This window comes from Pteropus medius, unplaced genomic scaffold, assembly GCF_902729225.1.
Source record: "Pteropus medius unplaced genomic scaffold, Ma_sr-lr_union100, whole genome shotgun sequence".
Lineage (NCBI taxonomy): Eukaryota > Metazoa > Chordata > Mammalia > Chiroptera > Pteropodidae > Pteropus > Pteropus medius.
In genome coordinates, this window is record NW_024352787.1 from 19,471,688 (window position 1) to 19,488,867 (window position 17,180).

The window sequence follows — 17,180 nt, forward strand, 5'->3', positions numbered from 1 at the left end:
TAAATGTGACACCTAACTTATATTGATGTCAGGCAACATGGTCCTGTATCATTCCCAACCTCATGTTCCGAGACAGGGTGCTCTGGAATGTCAGAGAAGTTATCTTCTGTTTGTGTAAAAATGCTCAGAGCCTAGAAGAGTGCCTGGCACTTGCTGGGCATTCACTGAATATTTGTTGAGTGGGTGAATAAATACACTTAGTCACTGCTCAGAAATAAAGGGAGAACCATTGCTATTTAGTCATAACAGAGGCAGCTGTATTTGGATGTCTTCTCATCCTTGAAAAATACATTGATGAAAGTAGAACAGCTTAAGCTTTTTAGAAATTCTTTCCCACTTTAAAAACAATCGACATATTTTGAGAATATTTTTAGTTCTCAGTTTGACCAAAAGAAATGAAGAAATAATCTCTACATGTTTGAGCTTTCTTACATGAAGCTCCTAATCAGCTGAGAAATATGAGAGTATAGTCTGGACTTGGCAAAAAGCAAATGTGATTCACAACTGAAAGCACCCAATCTAGGTATTTTGCTCAGAGCAAACTCTGCTGCACACTTAGAAACCTTTCAGAACAGGTTTTATAATTGAATTCTGCAGGAAACCTTCACATTTGGTATTGTGTACCACATGCTGAAATGATAGATTATGTCCCCAGGGCTTGGGGCATCTGTCATTTATGTTTTAGATGGCCTTGACCTTGACGAGGAGGAAACATTTATGGCAGACTGGGGGGTGTAATTGTTCTGTACAAATAGAACAATACTGTAAATGGCCATAAATAAAGTTTATATACAGTACATGAATTCTCATATTCAGTAGACATGGAGAATTTTGAACATTATCTTTCAGCTGAGGTCAGAATGTTAATATATTAAACAAAGAATTTTAAACCCATCTTATTTTTAAAAAGTATTTTTGGTATTTCCTCCCTCCTCCTTCCTTTCTTCTCTTCCTTTCTCCTTTCCTTTCTTTTTTCCTTCCAATTAATTTTACACTTAAAGACCTTTTAAAGCAGTGAAATATATACTATCATTCTCTACACTGTGTCCCACCCCTACCTTCAAACAGAGCCAACCACCCTTGCTCCAAAGGTAGGCGAGTTTTCTATTCACTCTTAATAAGTTGGATAGCCTAACCAAGTCCCCTGACTCTACAGCCAAGGTTTCTGTTGAGTCACCCGAGGTGTTCCTCTTTTCTCTCACCTATAGAGTACTCCGAAGGGGAATCGCTTTTTTATATCGTGAGTCCAAGAGATGTAGTAGTAGCCAAGGAACGAGACCAAGATGACCACATCGACTGGCTCCTCGAAAAGAAGAAATATGAAGTATTTTTTATTTTACTTTCTTAAAAGTATTGACATGTCTTTAGCATAGAGAGGGCAGAAGGTTTTTGTAATAAATCTTTTATATAGACAAATTAGAATGCCCTAAGCTAAAAATACATCAGAGGCTAATAATTTTCCAATATTCTTTATAGAAATTAGAAAACAAGATCCCAGGGAGGTTAATTGGCTTTACTGTTCAGTGGAGGAGGAATTGGTGGTGGAGGGAAGGAGTGGATTAGATCTAGCATATTGAAGTGTTTATTTTGTGCTTTTTCAAGGAAAATAAAATAGAGCTAGTATTTTAGAATTGTCTATTTGGACATTTTCGTGAAATCATTCATTTGGTGCTGATTTCATATGTAAAAGTAAAGCTATCAAATTAATCCTATTTGGGATGGTTTGAACTACCCGTTCAGATAGAATGATGATGTCCACTTCTTTGAGTCTTGGTTCAGACTGATTTTAGTAGCTAATGTCCCATCATGATTTCATTAAAAAAAAACAGAAAGTAGTTTTTAATTTTAGAAACCGGAAAGGCATTATTGTATTGGCTTAGAGAAACTCTCTGGATGGGCTTATATACTAATCAGCTAAAGACAAACAAACAAATAGTACATTTATTTGTTGCTTTAAGTTTGCGACCACCTGAAAGTAATTCGGGAAAAATGTTTTTAATTTGTAAATTGTTGAGAGTCCAGGTATTGATACCAAGTTTATACCCCAGTTATTACCGTATTGCTTTAGCTCTACTAGTTTCTTAAAGAAATAATTCTGTTTTAAACATTTGTGTTAAAGTAATAATTGTAAACATTCCAAAATAAAAATCATATCCGAGATTTTCAAAATCCTATTTGTAGATATACCTAAACATATGCATTAGTTTACTTTTATATTTTATAAAGTAAAATATATTTACTTTATATTTTATTTTTATATTTTATATTTTATAGTTCCCCTTTGTCATATACATCATATAGATTTAGAATGACAGAAGAACTGTTTGTTTGAACTTGGGAGATTTTGTCATATTTTGATTTGTGTCTGAAATGTGATTCTAATATGCTAATGTGGAAATGAATTCAAATGGAAGTAAGAGAAGTCTTCATTTTGGTTGACTGCTTTTGTTTAAACATTCATTCAACCATAACATTAGAAATTCCTGTGCTCTGAGCAAAAGCCATGGGAAAATGGGGCTTTATTTATGTAGTCCAGAACTTTAAAACATAATAAATATAGTGTTTATAACCTCAATATCTTCCTATTCCACGCTCCTCTATTTTCCCTCCCTCCTTTTCTACTGCTTTTATCATGCTATATAAATATAGGAAGCTTTGATGGCAGCTGAAATTAGCCAAAAGAACATTAAAAGACATAAGATTCTGGTAAGTGAATGATTTTATTACTTGAAACATAACTTTGCTTTTTAGTAAGTTGTAATGAGACTAAAAGTAATTTGAAAAGAACAGATTTTTCCTACTTTTTGAGAATTTATTTCAAACTAATTCTCCAACCTATGAGGTCAAAATATTTCCTTTTATTTAATCAATTTCTGCTTGTGAACAAGAGACTTGAACACTTGCTAGGAGGTAGTTTTAGGTAATTTGGAAACTGAATTTGTGAAATACACTTTAAATACAAAGCTTTCCAGTTATGTGTGGGGAAGTTTCTTTAAATCACATTATTACAAAATTTATCAAGAGTGGTTTCATAAAAGTAGATTGCTTTAGTGTCTCCATAATAGCAGACTCAATTGATTTTGTTATGGATACTAATCTAGGACATCAAATACATTTTTATTACATTTGGACTCTGGAAAAATATAGTGACTGAAAGCCTATTTCTTTGCTAACTGTGATAGTGACTGTGCAGATGGAAAGCAAAAAAGAAATCCTATTCTCTGAGTGTGAAGAGCCCTTAGACACCATTAGCCCAGGACCCTTTTTACAGATGAAAACTGGAAACTTAGTCTTTTATGGGAATTTCAGTTCAGCATAAATTTCTTCTACCTACACTTTCCCCACCTTAAACTTCTCTGTAAAACTCCACATAAAAGCCTAATTCCCAAGAGTGTACCAGTAAAATAATAAAGGAACTAAACGAAGGAGGAAAAAACCCTAGCGTGGTTTTTTTTTTTTTTCCATTCAAAATTGCGGAAATAAGTAAAGATTATCTAGAAATGGAGCAGAAGGCATTCCAGCCAGTAGAATAGTATATGTGACAGTGCAAAGGAGTGAAACTACTTGTTGTGCTTATTTATGTGGAATAGTTGAGGTAGCAAGGGTCAGATCCTGAAGGGTCATGTGTAGTTAGGAGCTGGCTCTGTCTTCCAACCTCTAGAAGACAATTTAAGCTTTCGGTGCCACAACAGATATGCTTATTGGAAAGATTCTGTGATGGAGATGGGGACCAGAGGGAGGCCAGCTGAGATGGGAATCAGTGAGGTATGATTCCTTTCTTGGTGTGGAGGTGGAAGTGATGAGACCTGCAGAGTTGTTAGCAATGGAGTAGTGAAGACAGATGGAAGAAATGGTCAGTTGGGTGTTTGGGATTTGGTGACTGGGTCTATGGAGTGGTGGGAGAGGGGAGGGGAGAGGAATAGAGACTGTGTAAGGAGGAGTAGGATCAGGTGTATGTATTGGGGTGAATTCTGGTTTATTATGGTTTGGACGCATTGAGTTTTAGTCGCCTATGTGACATCCTAGTGGAGCTCAGGGAAGAAATCTGGACTCAGAAATAGTGTCAGTGAATTGTGTGCGTTTGGAGCAGTCCACACAGTTGAGTGTCATAACATCAGAGAACAGCGGACTGTCAGCGGAACCTTTGGGAACACCACATTCAAGGGATGATGTGTACAAAACAGATTAGGAATAGCCAGAGGGAGGTTGTGTCTTGGGAGCTGCGAAAGGACAAAATTTCAGAGTAAAGAGAGTTAGATGCTTTAATGGTTGAGGTTAGCAGGTCAAAAGTAAGGCAAGCTCAGCTAGTGAGTTGTACATTGGGTTTGGTAATGTGAAAGTGATTAGTGAATTTTCTGTAAAGTATTATTTATTCTCAACATGTTCTAGGGAGTGAAAAGTAGATAGTTGAATGTAGACTACTAGGTTAGTTGTGAAGTGGAAAAGAGTGAAGACTGGCTGGGGTCTATGACTTCATGGGAAAGTTGGTGGTGATGGCAAGTATTTTGCGTAAGAGAGACACTTAACATGCTTATATGTTAAGAGAAAAGAGATAAAATCATGTTGAAGTTAGAGATGTACACAGAAAGATGAATGGCAAAATAAACTACTCATGGGGACGGGGCAAGGCAAGAGGAGAAAGGTTGGAGAAATTGGCTCCGCAAAGGAGACATTCTCTTGTCTGAACCTAGAGAAAAAAACTCTTCATTGATATTGTGATGTGTGGTCTGTGAAATAAATTTCAGCACCCTTTCTTCACTCTGTGGTTCCTGGAGACTTGAAATATGATTTCCTGCATAGTAGTCATTAAAGTAAAAATATAATAAACTAAGAACTGTGGGTATTTCCCTTCACTCCTGGAATGGGCATATTCTATACATACATAGACTTTTTTTCTCCTAGCACAGTGTTATGTCATAACCAGGCAGGCGGAGAGAGAAATGAGCTCTTGCCATTTCTTCCATACAGGAAGAAATTCCACAAAAACTTTTTTGTACATAAAGTAGAACTTAAAATTCAAGTTTTGTTGTATATGCTGAATTTAAACTTCTCATGAAAATGCTTTTAGGTGAAAATAATATTTCATAAGAGAAGTTATGGGAGGTCAGGCAACAGCTCCCATGACTCTGCTGACACAGGCCACTCCACATCCTCACAGAACTGAGGTAGACTGGGTGAGTGAATGTGAGCACTCTGGAGCCAGTCAGTTCACTCCTTTGAGGCCCAGTTTCCTCACTGTAAACTCATCAGTTTGAATCACATGTTTTTTCTGAACTCATTTTCATTTTAATGTTAATTTTGATATTTAATATTTCCCTTTAATATGATCTGTCATTTTGTTTTTCTTACCACTTTTCTTTAGAATTCTTGATATAGAAGACATAGGTCACATTTTATAGGTGAAAGCACAAGAAACAATTTTATATCCAGTGACAACATGAAATTGTTAGATTATGTTTCTAATCCTGGAGATTTCTTTTGTAGAAAATCTCTTAGAAAAGGCCAGATTAGGAGCCTTTAAAATAGTAACATTTTTTTAAAGTTGTGAATTCTAAAATTTGTGAAAATACAAGTACATTTAAATATGCTTAGGAAAGGAAATGGGCATAATTACATAAATATGAAGAAAAAACAAGCATAATTACATAAAGCAAACTAAGATGTATAAATAGGTAGTCAGTAGCGATAGTAGGAGACCTAGCTTTTCAGTTGTTCCAGTTAATTATGAAATTCATTTATTTAATTTTCCTTAGGACATTGGATTGGCATATATAAACCACCTGGTGGAGAAAGGAGAGTATGATATAGCAGCACGGTAATAATGACATTTTCACAAGTGTTAATATAAATAGAATTGATCAATGTTAACAATAAAAATAAGCTATTCTCTGCAGTTGACAGACTTTTTTTTTACATCTTTCTAACTGATAATATTTGGATATTAATGTTTTGAACCACAGAACAGATTGATGTATGTTATTTACCCACCTACTGTCTCATTTTCACCAGATATTTTTCTCATTACTTAATGAGAAAGGTGTCAGAAACCATGATGAGTTTGACATTTTACCCTTTTTATAAGCTAACAAATTAGACTGCCACAGTTTTGTGAGTGCTGTCAGAAGACATGAGACTCCTGGGTCAGAGACATGAGACTGTCTATCTCAGCAATAGTAGGAGCCAAAGTACCAGCACTTGTTCTCAGTCCCACAAGTCCCACAGCCCCAGTTCTCTCAGTGCCCAATACAGAGAGGACCAGGTGACCCTGCACAGGCAGTGGGTTGTATTACAGGAGAGGAACCTTGAGCTTAGGGTATCTCATTCTTTTATATTGGGCAGTAAGCTTGTGTGCCCTTGGCTCCAGAAGAGGACTTTGTTTTTATTTTACTGGACAGTAAACAAACCCAGTCTTTGCTCTGGAGGGAGAAGCTATCTGGGTCCTCTAATTCCAGGGCTCTTCACTCTACAAGCACCCTTGAGAAAATAGTCCAGAAGAAAGACTTTCAGTGCCTCTGCTCACAATTCAAGCAAAGTCATCTCCCAATAAGAGGGTGGTAATTAAGTAGAAGTGATCCCTAGGCTCCTGGTTTGCAGGGATCTAAGGTGGGCAGAAAATGTAAATGTTATACCGCAGTCCTGTGGGTCTATCTGTGTGAGTGCCTGATGCAGGACTAAGAGTACGTGGTAGCCCAGGAACATCAATGTCAACTTTTTGCCCCTGAGATTTAGGAAAATGTGTTTCTTTGACGTGCAAATTAAGTAAGGTACATTAATACATAAACACTTCTCTAGATTATATACTAGGATAGGATTCTAATTTTCCGAAGTCTGATTTTGTAGTCCATTATTTAAAGCCATTTAAGAAGATGTTAAAATTGATACTTGGGGTATGATGACATTTCTTCAAGGCAAGACAGGTCCCCAAACCGGCAGTGCTCATAAGGATAAGTAGGAAACTAGAAAAGGAAAATCATAGGGGAAACCTCTAATTATAGTCTTCTGAAAGGTATTCATCTTCATTTGTAAGTCTTTGTATTAATTTTCATGATTTCCATCAACATCATATGTGCAATCAAATAAGTACAATAATAGCTTTATGTTCAGTGGCACTTGAGATAGAAATTTGTCAAAACTCTGAGATGAGAGATTTATCTAAACCACTAGAGTTCATGTCTACTTATTATGCCTCTGTTTATTTTTTTACTTAAACTTTCTTTTTCCTGGGATGTTTTTGCTGCCAGCAAATGCCAGAAAATTCTTGGAAAAAATACAGCACTCTGGGAATATGAAGTTTATAAATTTAAAGAAATTGGACAGCTTAAGGTAAGCATAGCTTTATTTTTAACTCAATTTTTGTATGTGGTATATAGGCATATTTCAGAGATATTGAGTGTTGGGTTTCAGACCACTGCAGTAAAGTGAATATCTCAATAAAGTGAATCACCTGAATTTTTTTATTTCCCAGTGCATATAAAAGTTATGTTTATACTATACCATAGTCTATTAAATGTGCAATAGCATTATGTCTAAAAAACAATGTACATACCTTAATTTAAAAAATGCTTTATTGCTGAAAAATGCTAACCATCATCTGAGCCTATTGGAAAGATGGCATCAATAGATTTTCTCAGCTCAGGGTTACCAAAGACCTTCAGTTTGTAAAAAATGCATATCTGTGAAGCTCAGTAAAGCAAGGCTCAATAAAACAAGGTGTGCCTGTACTGAGAAGTAAAATTAAGACAATAGTAGTCAATTTTTTATTGGGAAGCAAGTATTAACTAGGAAGAAAAATCATACTTCTAGAAATTAGTTTCAAAATATTAACATGGTTTGTATTTTATATGCATAAAATATATACATATATATTGCATAAATTATATGTTCACTTTCTTATCTCTTTCTAGTTTTCTCTGTTCAGATGAAGTTTTTGCGTTCTTTTTATGAATGTGGAAAACGGACATAGTCTCATCTTTTAGATTATAAAACATGAGGCTTTTTTCAAATTTACTTAAAATTAATGCTTTTTTCAAATAATATCTTATTTGCTGTAAAACAAATGGAAAACTTATACCATGCGGCTCTAACAAGTTTTGATACCAAATTGTTTTTAATTTTCAACTCAATATCCAAATCAGTTAAGTATTCTTATTTGCTTGAAACATTTTTTTAAAACTTTTTCATATTTTGGGCCTTTTCACTGCTCTCTTAGAGTTGTGAATATGCTTTTTCGAACTCTAGTTACTCAGCTGGTCAGCCCCATGACTCCTTCTGTGCTTGCCCCATAATGTTCTCTTCCCTAGGAGACCCCCAAGGATACTTCTTGTCATGCTTATTGGGCTGCTTCTGGAGAATCATATTCAGTTCTGTGACCATGTTTACCCTGATGGCTCCAGAACCCAGACCTCTCTGTTGAATTCTATGTGTTGAAAGTGTGTGATGGCCATTCCTTCTTGTATGTGCTGCTGATAAGGGTCACTCGAATTAATGCGAACCCATTTCCTTCCCAGATTTGGTCCTTCTCCTTTCAGTCTGTTTATGACATCACATTACACCCATTCTTCCATGGTTAATAGCTCAAAGCTACTGTTTTGATGGGAATATCTGACTCACCTTATTCTATTTAATCTCCAGTTCTTGTCCATTTTGCCCTGTCAGGATCAATTAGGTCTCTCCCCTTTCCTTCTGGTACTACTGCCTTAACTCCTGATAGATCTGTAGGCAACCCCAACCCAGAGTTAGCTGTTTAAAAAAATAAATGTGCTACTCTCACTTCCCTAACATCTGTTGTGTCCTTCCTGCCATAGAATAAAACTGAATTCCTTTCATGACCCTGTCTCACCTTCCTCTCCAGTCTCATCTCCCTTCAGTGGCCCCATTCCACATCTCTGAATTACTCTGACCTCCCTGAATACAGAGTAAGCGTTTGTGGCTTCATGCCTTTGCTCATCCTGTTCCCCCTGCCAGGGTGCCCTCCCCATTCTTTCTTTGCCCGATGGACCCGGGCTTTTGTGATCCCTGCTTCAGTGCACAAGATTTTCCCTCAGTACAAAGCATGGTGGTTTTGGTACACAGTGCACTGCAGAGTTATTTTAACAGTATTTGGAAATTCGACACCGCAGCACTGAAATATCTAAAGAACATAAAATGTATTTCCCCCTAATTTCAAAAGATGATTGTGAGTTTTTAAAGGTTGATATATTCCAGTTGAAGGAAAGAAAGTTGAATAGATGACCTGTACAGCTTAAGTTCTTAAGAAGTTTACTTTTATAATCTGTGCAATCTTCTCCATCCTTTTGTTTAGATTTCCACTAATTCATCAGGAAGAACAGAGAGATGCAGGTTAACCTAGGCAATTTTTTACTCATTCAGTCATACATATATTACACCTTGTATCTACTTTTAAAAATACGTTGTAATGTTTTGTAAGAAAATAGTTTATTTGTATCTTTTCTCTTTATAGTAATTTTCCAGAGTACTTTGTTGTCCTAAATTCTAAAATCGAAAATATACTTTTATGTTTTCGTCATAATTTGAGTATGTTTTGTTTTAATACTTTTTAAAGGATTATTTTTTCTTTTCTTTCCCAAGGCTATTAGTCCTTATTTGCCAAGAGGGGATCCAGTTCTGAAACCACTCATCTATGAAATGATCTTACACGAATTTTTGGAAAGTGATTATGAGGTATGGCATTCTGACATGGTCATAGTGACTTGTTCTCAGTGGAGAATGTTAAGAAATTTAGAAAAATAATATAATGGAGCAACTGGTTTAAAGTTACCAAATTTGCAGTTTGTGTGTGTGGTAGATGAAACTGAGGTAGGTAAACTGATGATAACTAATGTTTATGTAGGTGGTGAGGCTCTCTAATCCATGTACATTTTGAAGAATTCCTTAAAGTTGCCTCCTTAATAGAGCTAAAGAAAAAAGGACCAAGTGCTATTTAGGGATTTTATACATAGAATAGCAGCTGCTATTGATACTTATACTATCCCTAAAGAAATCAGAACTTTCTAACCTGGGAGACTTAAAACTAAGTTTGTCAAAAGAAGCTTAAAGAGAAATTGAGAGGTCAAGAATGAGGAAAGGGAGGAGAAATGATCAGTTTGCTTATTGTTTAAAAAAAAAAGTCAATACATAAATTGCTCATCTACTATACGCTCTGCACTTTTACATGCACATTGTTGATTTTATACTCCCAACAACACTATAAATAGTGATACCCAATTTTATAGATGAGGAAACTAGAGACTGAAGAAATTAAATAACTTGCCCAAGGCCATACATTTTATAAATAGGCATGCCTGGATGGTAATTTAAATTTGGTGTTTGCATGTATCCAAAATGGATTATAATTTTTAAAATTTGTTCATTTAATACACATTTACTCAGAAAGTACCTGTTTAGTGCCTCCTATATTCCAAGAACATGCTAGGCAGCTGGCATACAGATGTGAATGAAAGGGTGCCCGTTTTAGCAGTCACTCGTAGTCTGAGTCACACCCAAGCCTGTAAACCAGCAGTTCTCAACAGTGGCTGGTTTTATCCCCCAGGGGACATTTGACAATGTTGGAGACATTTTTAATTGTCCTGACTGGGGAGTTGGTGCTACTGTCATTTAGTAGGTAGAGGCCAGCATCCCACAATATGCAGGATAGGCCCCTGCAACAAAGAATGATCTGTCCTCAGATGTCAATAGTACTGAGGTAGAGTAACCCTGGTATAAACAGATACATTATTATATGATAATGCTATAATAATCTGGGTGCTCTAATAAAGCTATCACTGAAGTGTTGTTGCTAAGACTCAGCCTAGTTCCCCTTCTGACCAGAAGAAAAGATTTCTGGTGAGCAGATTATGGACAGGGCTGGTAAGCTCCTTTTCAGAGCTATGACTGGTATTATGAGTATCCATAAACCAGGAGATGTAACATGTTCTCTAATGTGAGGCCAACTTTCAGTCTTTAATAAAAGTGGCACCATCTCCAGTCTTTATGAAGTTTGGAGTCCTAACCTAGTGATAAGTTTTCATTTTTGGTATCTCACAGTATGGTGCAGGTTGTCATTGCCTTCTTTTTTTATTCTGATATTAGGTTTTAAAGATAAGGAAGACTATTTACAACTTTCTTCTTCCCATCAGAATGTGAGGTGGCTTGCCAAAAGGTTAATATACAGAAAGAGAGGCACTCAGACTAAAGAGGGGATGAGAAAAGGAACTTCTGTGTTTTGAATGCCTGCTAAGTACTAAACACCGTGTTAAGATACTTGTTTAACCAATAACTGATTCAGTTTAAAGAGTGGTAATGTACCAAACACTGTATTTTAACTCTGAGGTGATTTTTAGATCTTAAGATCTAAAAAGACCTTTAAGATAGTGATCTTTACCATAATAACTAAAGTGTGTAATCAGTTACTGTCAACCAGATATTCCTGGATATATAAGATCCAAGGATCCTGATTCATGCGTGACCTATATAGTTCCTTTATTTTTGTAAGCCTGTTTTCTTATAGGAAGAAATTGGGTGCTTTAGCATGAATTAAACTTGAACAAAGTATTTCTTTGGAGTCAGTGTTTCCTCATCTGCTTATTATCATTTATTATAAAAATATGATCTTCTAACAGCATAGATTTATTCCTTTCTAGATCTGTACAGGAGATTTTATGGTAATAGTTTCTGTCATTTATGCTAGATGCTAACTGACTTGGGCTATGGTTCGTATTCATCTCCTTTTTAGTTCAATTCAACATACCTTTATTTGGAACCTACTTTGTTCTAGAAGTGGGGCGAGTATTCAGTTGGATGCAAGATAAATTAAAAACACAGTCCTGGCCTTCACTGGGTTTACACACTGACCGAGGAGATCGTGTTAATAAGCTTTAAGGAACTAGAAAATAAGTAAGACAGACAGAGCCATGTGTTCTGTAAGAGGTCTAAAGAGAGCCATCATTGCCCATAGTTATTGGAAAAGATTTCTTCAGTGTATAATAAAGACTTATAATAAACTTCTATTTCTTTTTAGTATATTCTGAGTATACATAGTGGCTGTCATAAATATTTCATCTTTGTACATCATCCCAAAAGAGAATTATGAGTGCAAAAATGTTGGGAAAGAATATTCACTTTAGTTATATACTGCAGCTTGTTATACTCGAGTTCTTTTTAAAGTAATGTAATTTAACCATAAGAAAGCAATTTAATTATTTTTATGATTCTGTTACTGTTCTTTCACATGATTCAGCTCTTTCTTTTTCAAGAAACTTTTAATTTCTCGCTTCCTATCTGGAAGACTTTTAACTGAGACTGAAAGAGATAGCGTGACTTAAACTTAGAGCTTATAGATGTATTTTTTTCTGAATGTTTTAGAGTGTTTTTTTGGTCCCTACTAAGAAGGTTATAAATAACTTTTTTATTGTCATAAGCTCTTATAAATAATTTGTATTTTAGCTTCCATTATTCTCAGTTTCACATTTAATTTTGAATTAAATTGTCACATAATTGATCAGATAGTAGTGCTCTGTAACAACCCTTTTGATCACATTTTATGTAGATGAAAATTTTGTGCTGTTAAAAGGCACTCAGAGTCAGATTAAAAAAACTTTACTTCTCTGGAATATTGACCTCTCAACTTTCTTCCTAAAAAGATATGCAACAACAATATTTTCTTGCAGGTAATGCTCCTTCATGACTTATTTTATGGGGTTTCTACTGAAATATATATAGCTTCACCTTTTTATTTACAGTCTAGCAGAACTGTTTTAAATGGTTAAGCATTTTTTTCTTAATATTAACGAGAAATGTATAAGTGTGTTTGAAGTGGGACAATTTCCGTGGTATTTCATTTAATGAATATTTTAACCTTTTGCTTACTATAATAGGCAGCGAGATATTCTCTGACTTTTTTCACTGGATCGTAACTGCTCCATGATAAGTGTGTCTTCTCATTAATAATAATGGCCACAGTGTTGACTTCATCAGTATGTCTTAGCACATTTATTCAAGGGTGCATGAAGCCAATTAAGGAGAGAAAAGCCTAACAATAAATGTTTATTTCAGTTTATGTTAGAATCATCATGCTTTTATCACACAAAATGACCACACAGTTTGTCTTATTTTGTATTAGAAGTTGGTTCTACTGCAGGGCTATTGCATGAATAGAGAAAATGGAACCAAGCTTGCTTCTTTCTCTGAACAGTGTTGTTGCTGGTCTCAGGGCTACTGAAACCTTCCAGAATTGGGGTAGAAAACTTTTCAAACTTTTTAATCTTATAAATTACAGTCTTAAGAAAAGAGAAACTTTATTCACGCTATCATTTTCATTCAGAGAATATTTTAATGTTCTGATTTAGTAATTTTGTAAAACTCACCGTCTTTACCTAGTGTGTCCCCTCCCCACATCTCTCAAGCCTGAATGCAGTCATGCTCATATGTAGGAAGATTGCAGTCTGAGTGGAAATGTGTAGCCTGTTGTTTTGGTTTCTTGCAGTCCTTCCTGGGTCACTTTGAGAGAAAGTAGGTAAGACTTTAATGGAGATATTCCTGATTCTTTTGTGATTTTCTTCTTACCAAATCCTGGTACTTTACAGAAGCAAATTGTACCACACTATTTTCATTTCTAAATATCATTTAAACATATGCAAAGTAGTTCATTAAAGCATTAGTCGAGTTATTTAATATTAATGATTTTTTCAATAATATGAAGATTTTTACTTCTATTTGTTGTCTTTTGAGTACATTTAAGATTTTTTTTTTCTAAAGTTATCAGAAATCAGCAAGTAAACTCCTCTGCTCTACTTTGAATTACAAAATCTGAGGGCTAAATTTGGAAATAAGGAAGGCAGAGACTGCCCAAGATACTGGCCAAGAATCAGCCATGGGAGAGAAATAGGATCCACTCAAGCGATATGGGGTTTTCTATCAGAACCATAAAATTTGAGATCCAGAGATAGTCACAGTAAGAGCTAGGGTATACAACTTGAACCAAAGTCCCAAATCCCCAAACAAAACTAGGTTTAGAGGTAGGAGTGGGAGGAGAACAAAAGTGGTAACTTGTTGAAGTTGGGATGCTAGGCAATGCCACTGTAGGAACAAGCCACCACGCATAGTTGTGTTGGCTGTGCTGCCCAGAGCTGAAGTGCATAAGAGGTGGTGGGGAGAGTAACTGACATGAACAGTATCCGCAAGATCTTAAAGATGTCATTCAAATGTTATAGTTGGTCCAGGTGAGGATAGAACAAATCAAACCTACACCCTGTCTGCATTGATGCTTTACTGAAGGACCCGGGGAGGCTTCCTTACTTGTGCATTTCATCAAATGAGAACAGAAGTAGACAGCACCACCTACTTCCCCAGAATGGTAAATGAAAATGAGTATGCAGTAATTCTCTGCCTCTGCCTCACCACTCCCAACCTGTAGTCTGAAAATTGATGATATGTGTATGGACCAAAGTATTCATCATAAAATTATTTCGTCTGTTTACATAAATACTTTTAGGCATTGTATCAGCTATTTGGATTGTTATCTTATTTAAAAAGTGTTCTTCTTCTATCTTCTTTCTTGGTTAGGGTTTTGCCACTCTGATCCGAGAATGGCCCGGAGATCTGTACAACAATTCGGTGATAGTTCAAGCAGTTCGGGATCACCTGAAGAAAGATAGTCAGAACAGAACCTTACTTCAAACCCTGGCAGAACTGTAAGTATAATTTGTGTTCCTTTTTCCAAATGAATCTACATGGAACGTTTTCCATATTTTAGATCGGGCAAACTCTGAATGGGAAGGACACAGGGGAGGGAGCCTTTTATACTATTTTCCTATATTTACTTGGTAAAAAACCTTTCATAGACCTTTAGTGAATAACTAGGAGGCAAGAAAAATGTGTGAAACTGCAATTGTAATGTAGTCTGTTTCCCAGAGGAGAAAAGCCCTAGTCAGCAACACTTGGTAAAGAGGATAGTTCAGGCAGAGAAGGGTAATGAACCTTAGATTACTCAAGCAAATTGGTTTCCCTGTGAGGCTCTGGATTCTGTCATTTTTGGTCTACAAGTCAGTTAACCCCTCAAACCTCAGACTCCTTATCTATAAGATCACAGCTCATAGTTCCATATGGGGTGATTTTAAGGCCTTAACTGAGATATCATAATTAAGATTCATAATCCCATATTACTCTATCCATTCAACAGATATTACCGAGTGCCTATTATAGGCCAGGTACTATGCTAAAAAGTGGTAGAGGATGTAGTATAACATAGTAATTGATATCATGGACTTTGAACTTCAGTAGGCTTAAATCATATCAATTGGACACTTTCAACACAAGCTTTGTACTAGATGCCTATTATACAGAAATAGATATAATGCATTCGTGTCCTTGAAGAGCTTTGGTCTAGTGAAACAGGAAACAAACTGCAGGTAATCTCAAGAAGACTGTTTTGGCTTCAGCCCCTTCTTGACACTTTCACTATTGCCCATCTTACATCTTTTGCCTAAGACCAAGAAGGACACCAAAATGGCCCAGAATTCAGGACTGTTCAAGATTTTTCACAGAGGGAGTCATGTTTGTGATATTCTAAGTTAGAAACACTAGTTATTTTCTTCTAAAAACATTGTTCTAGATCATCGTCCTTGGATTCTGTAGTACTAACAAGGCACTAATAATAGTAATAACTCTTTAGTACTGATACTCGACTCACAGCACAGGTTAGGTTCGGTTGGCTTTCAGGAGTTGGCGTAGGGAATTGAGCAATGTGAAACACATTGTTTCAACAAAAAAAACATTTAAATTTTATATAGCCCCCTTACGAATAAGCTTTTGGAATATCATCCATTTGTCAGCTGAATGCTACTTATAAGAATTTGACCTGATTTTTCTGTTACTAGAATAAGAATTTCTTCTTTCTGGATCATAGTGTTTTTTTGTTTTTGTTTTTGTTTTTGATCTGGCATATGGATTTATTTCAATAAAAATTTTTGAGAATTTCTATAGAAAAATTTTATTTGTCGAATATTGTAAATTTTCTAAAATTTTGATGAGATGGAAAGCAGTTCTGAGAAAGAAATACTTATTGGGAAAGAAATACTTATTGGTCGGTCACTTGTTGTTAAATCCCAAGGACTAATTTTCCAAATAAAGTTAATTTTTCTCTCTCGCCATGTTTCTCAATTTCTAATATTATAAAACATGATTTGTATATATATATGTATGTGTTTGATTAGAAGTATTGATGAACATAAATGTAAAAATATTTCTTTTACCAGGTACACCTATGACAAAAACTATGGCAATGCTCTGGAAATATACTTAACATTAAGACATAAGGACGTTTTCCAGTTGATCCACAAGCATAATCTTTTCAGTTCTATCAAGGATAAAATCGTTTTATTAATGGATTTTGATTCTGAGGTAATGTGTTTTTCTGATTTAATACTGATAATTTATTTTTACTGTTCCAAGTTTTTAGCAACTAGACATTTATCCAAATGCTAGATTAGTTAATAAATCACATAGCTTGGCTATATTCTGATCATGTTCAGAACACTCTGACCCTCACTAGACGTTAGATTATTTCAGAAGTTGACATTCAGAAATCTGTTACTTGATTTAGTTATTCTGGGAAAGCAATCATAATTTGATGTGGAACTTTTGAAATTGTGTATGTGTGATATAATTTTTTAGTGAACAATTTATATAATTCATAGATACAGAGAAACTTGTCATATGCTTTGGCTCATTCAACCCTATTAATTGTATGTCCCAGAGTTAAAATTTTAAGTAAACTTCTATTTTGATCCATTTGTTGTAATTTTATTTCTTGGCATTTACAGATTTAGCATGTGGCGTTTCCGTTGATCTCAGATGATGCTCAGGTCCAGGACACATGGGATGTGTTATTTTATTGTAGGACAAATTTGAATAGTGGATTGCTTGGCTAATAAGGGCACCCAACCTCCACAGCTTAAATTGGCTCCTGTAAAGTAATACAAACAGGTGTGTGTGTGTGTGTGTGTGTGTTTAAAAAGGAAAGCTAATGGCAAGTGATTGAAATAAAGAAGTTCAAAAACATAGTAGTTCTTATTCAGAAAATTTTTAGATAAAGAGGAGAACCTTAAGGCTCCAGAAGGGTTACTTGAATTTTTAAATTTTATTTACTGTATTTAGTGGTATTATGTGAGATACACACACACACA

The 17,180-nt window shown here is 35.3% G+C and overlaps 1 protein-coding gene across 4 annotated transcripts in view; it reads left to right on the forward strand.

Moving 5' to 3' along the window:
- Positions 1-17,180, forward strand: part of VPS41 (VPS41 subunit of HOPS complex) — a 168,449-nt gene that overhangs the window by 118,527 nt on the left and 32,742 nt on the right. For all 4 annotated transcript variants that reach the window (XM_039849427.1, XM_039849429.1, XM_039849428.1 and 1 more), the window contains 7 exons: positions 1,209-1,324; positions 2,650-2,706; positions 5,754-5,815; positions 7,242-7,323; positions 9,589-9,681; positions 14,560-14,687; positions 16,251-16,395. In XM_039849427.1, coding sequence (XP_039705361.1) covers positions 1,209-1,324; positions 2,650-2,706; positions 5,754-5,815; positions 7,242-7,323; positions 9,589-9,681; positions 14,560-14,687; positions 16,251-16,395 — 683 coding nt within the window. The remainder of the gene's footprint in view (positions 1-1,208; positions 1,325-2,649; positions 2,707-5,753; positions 5,816-7,241; positions 7,324-9,588; positions 9,682-14,559; positions 14,688-16,250; positions 16,396-17,180) is intronic.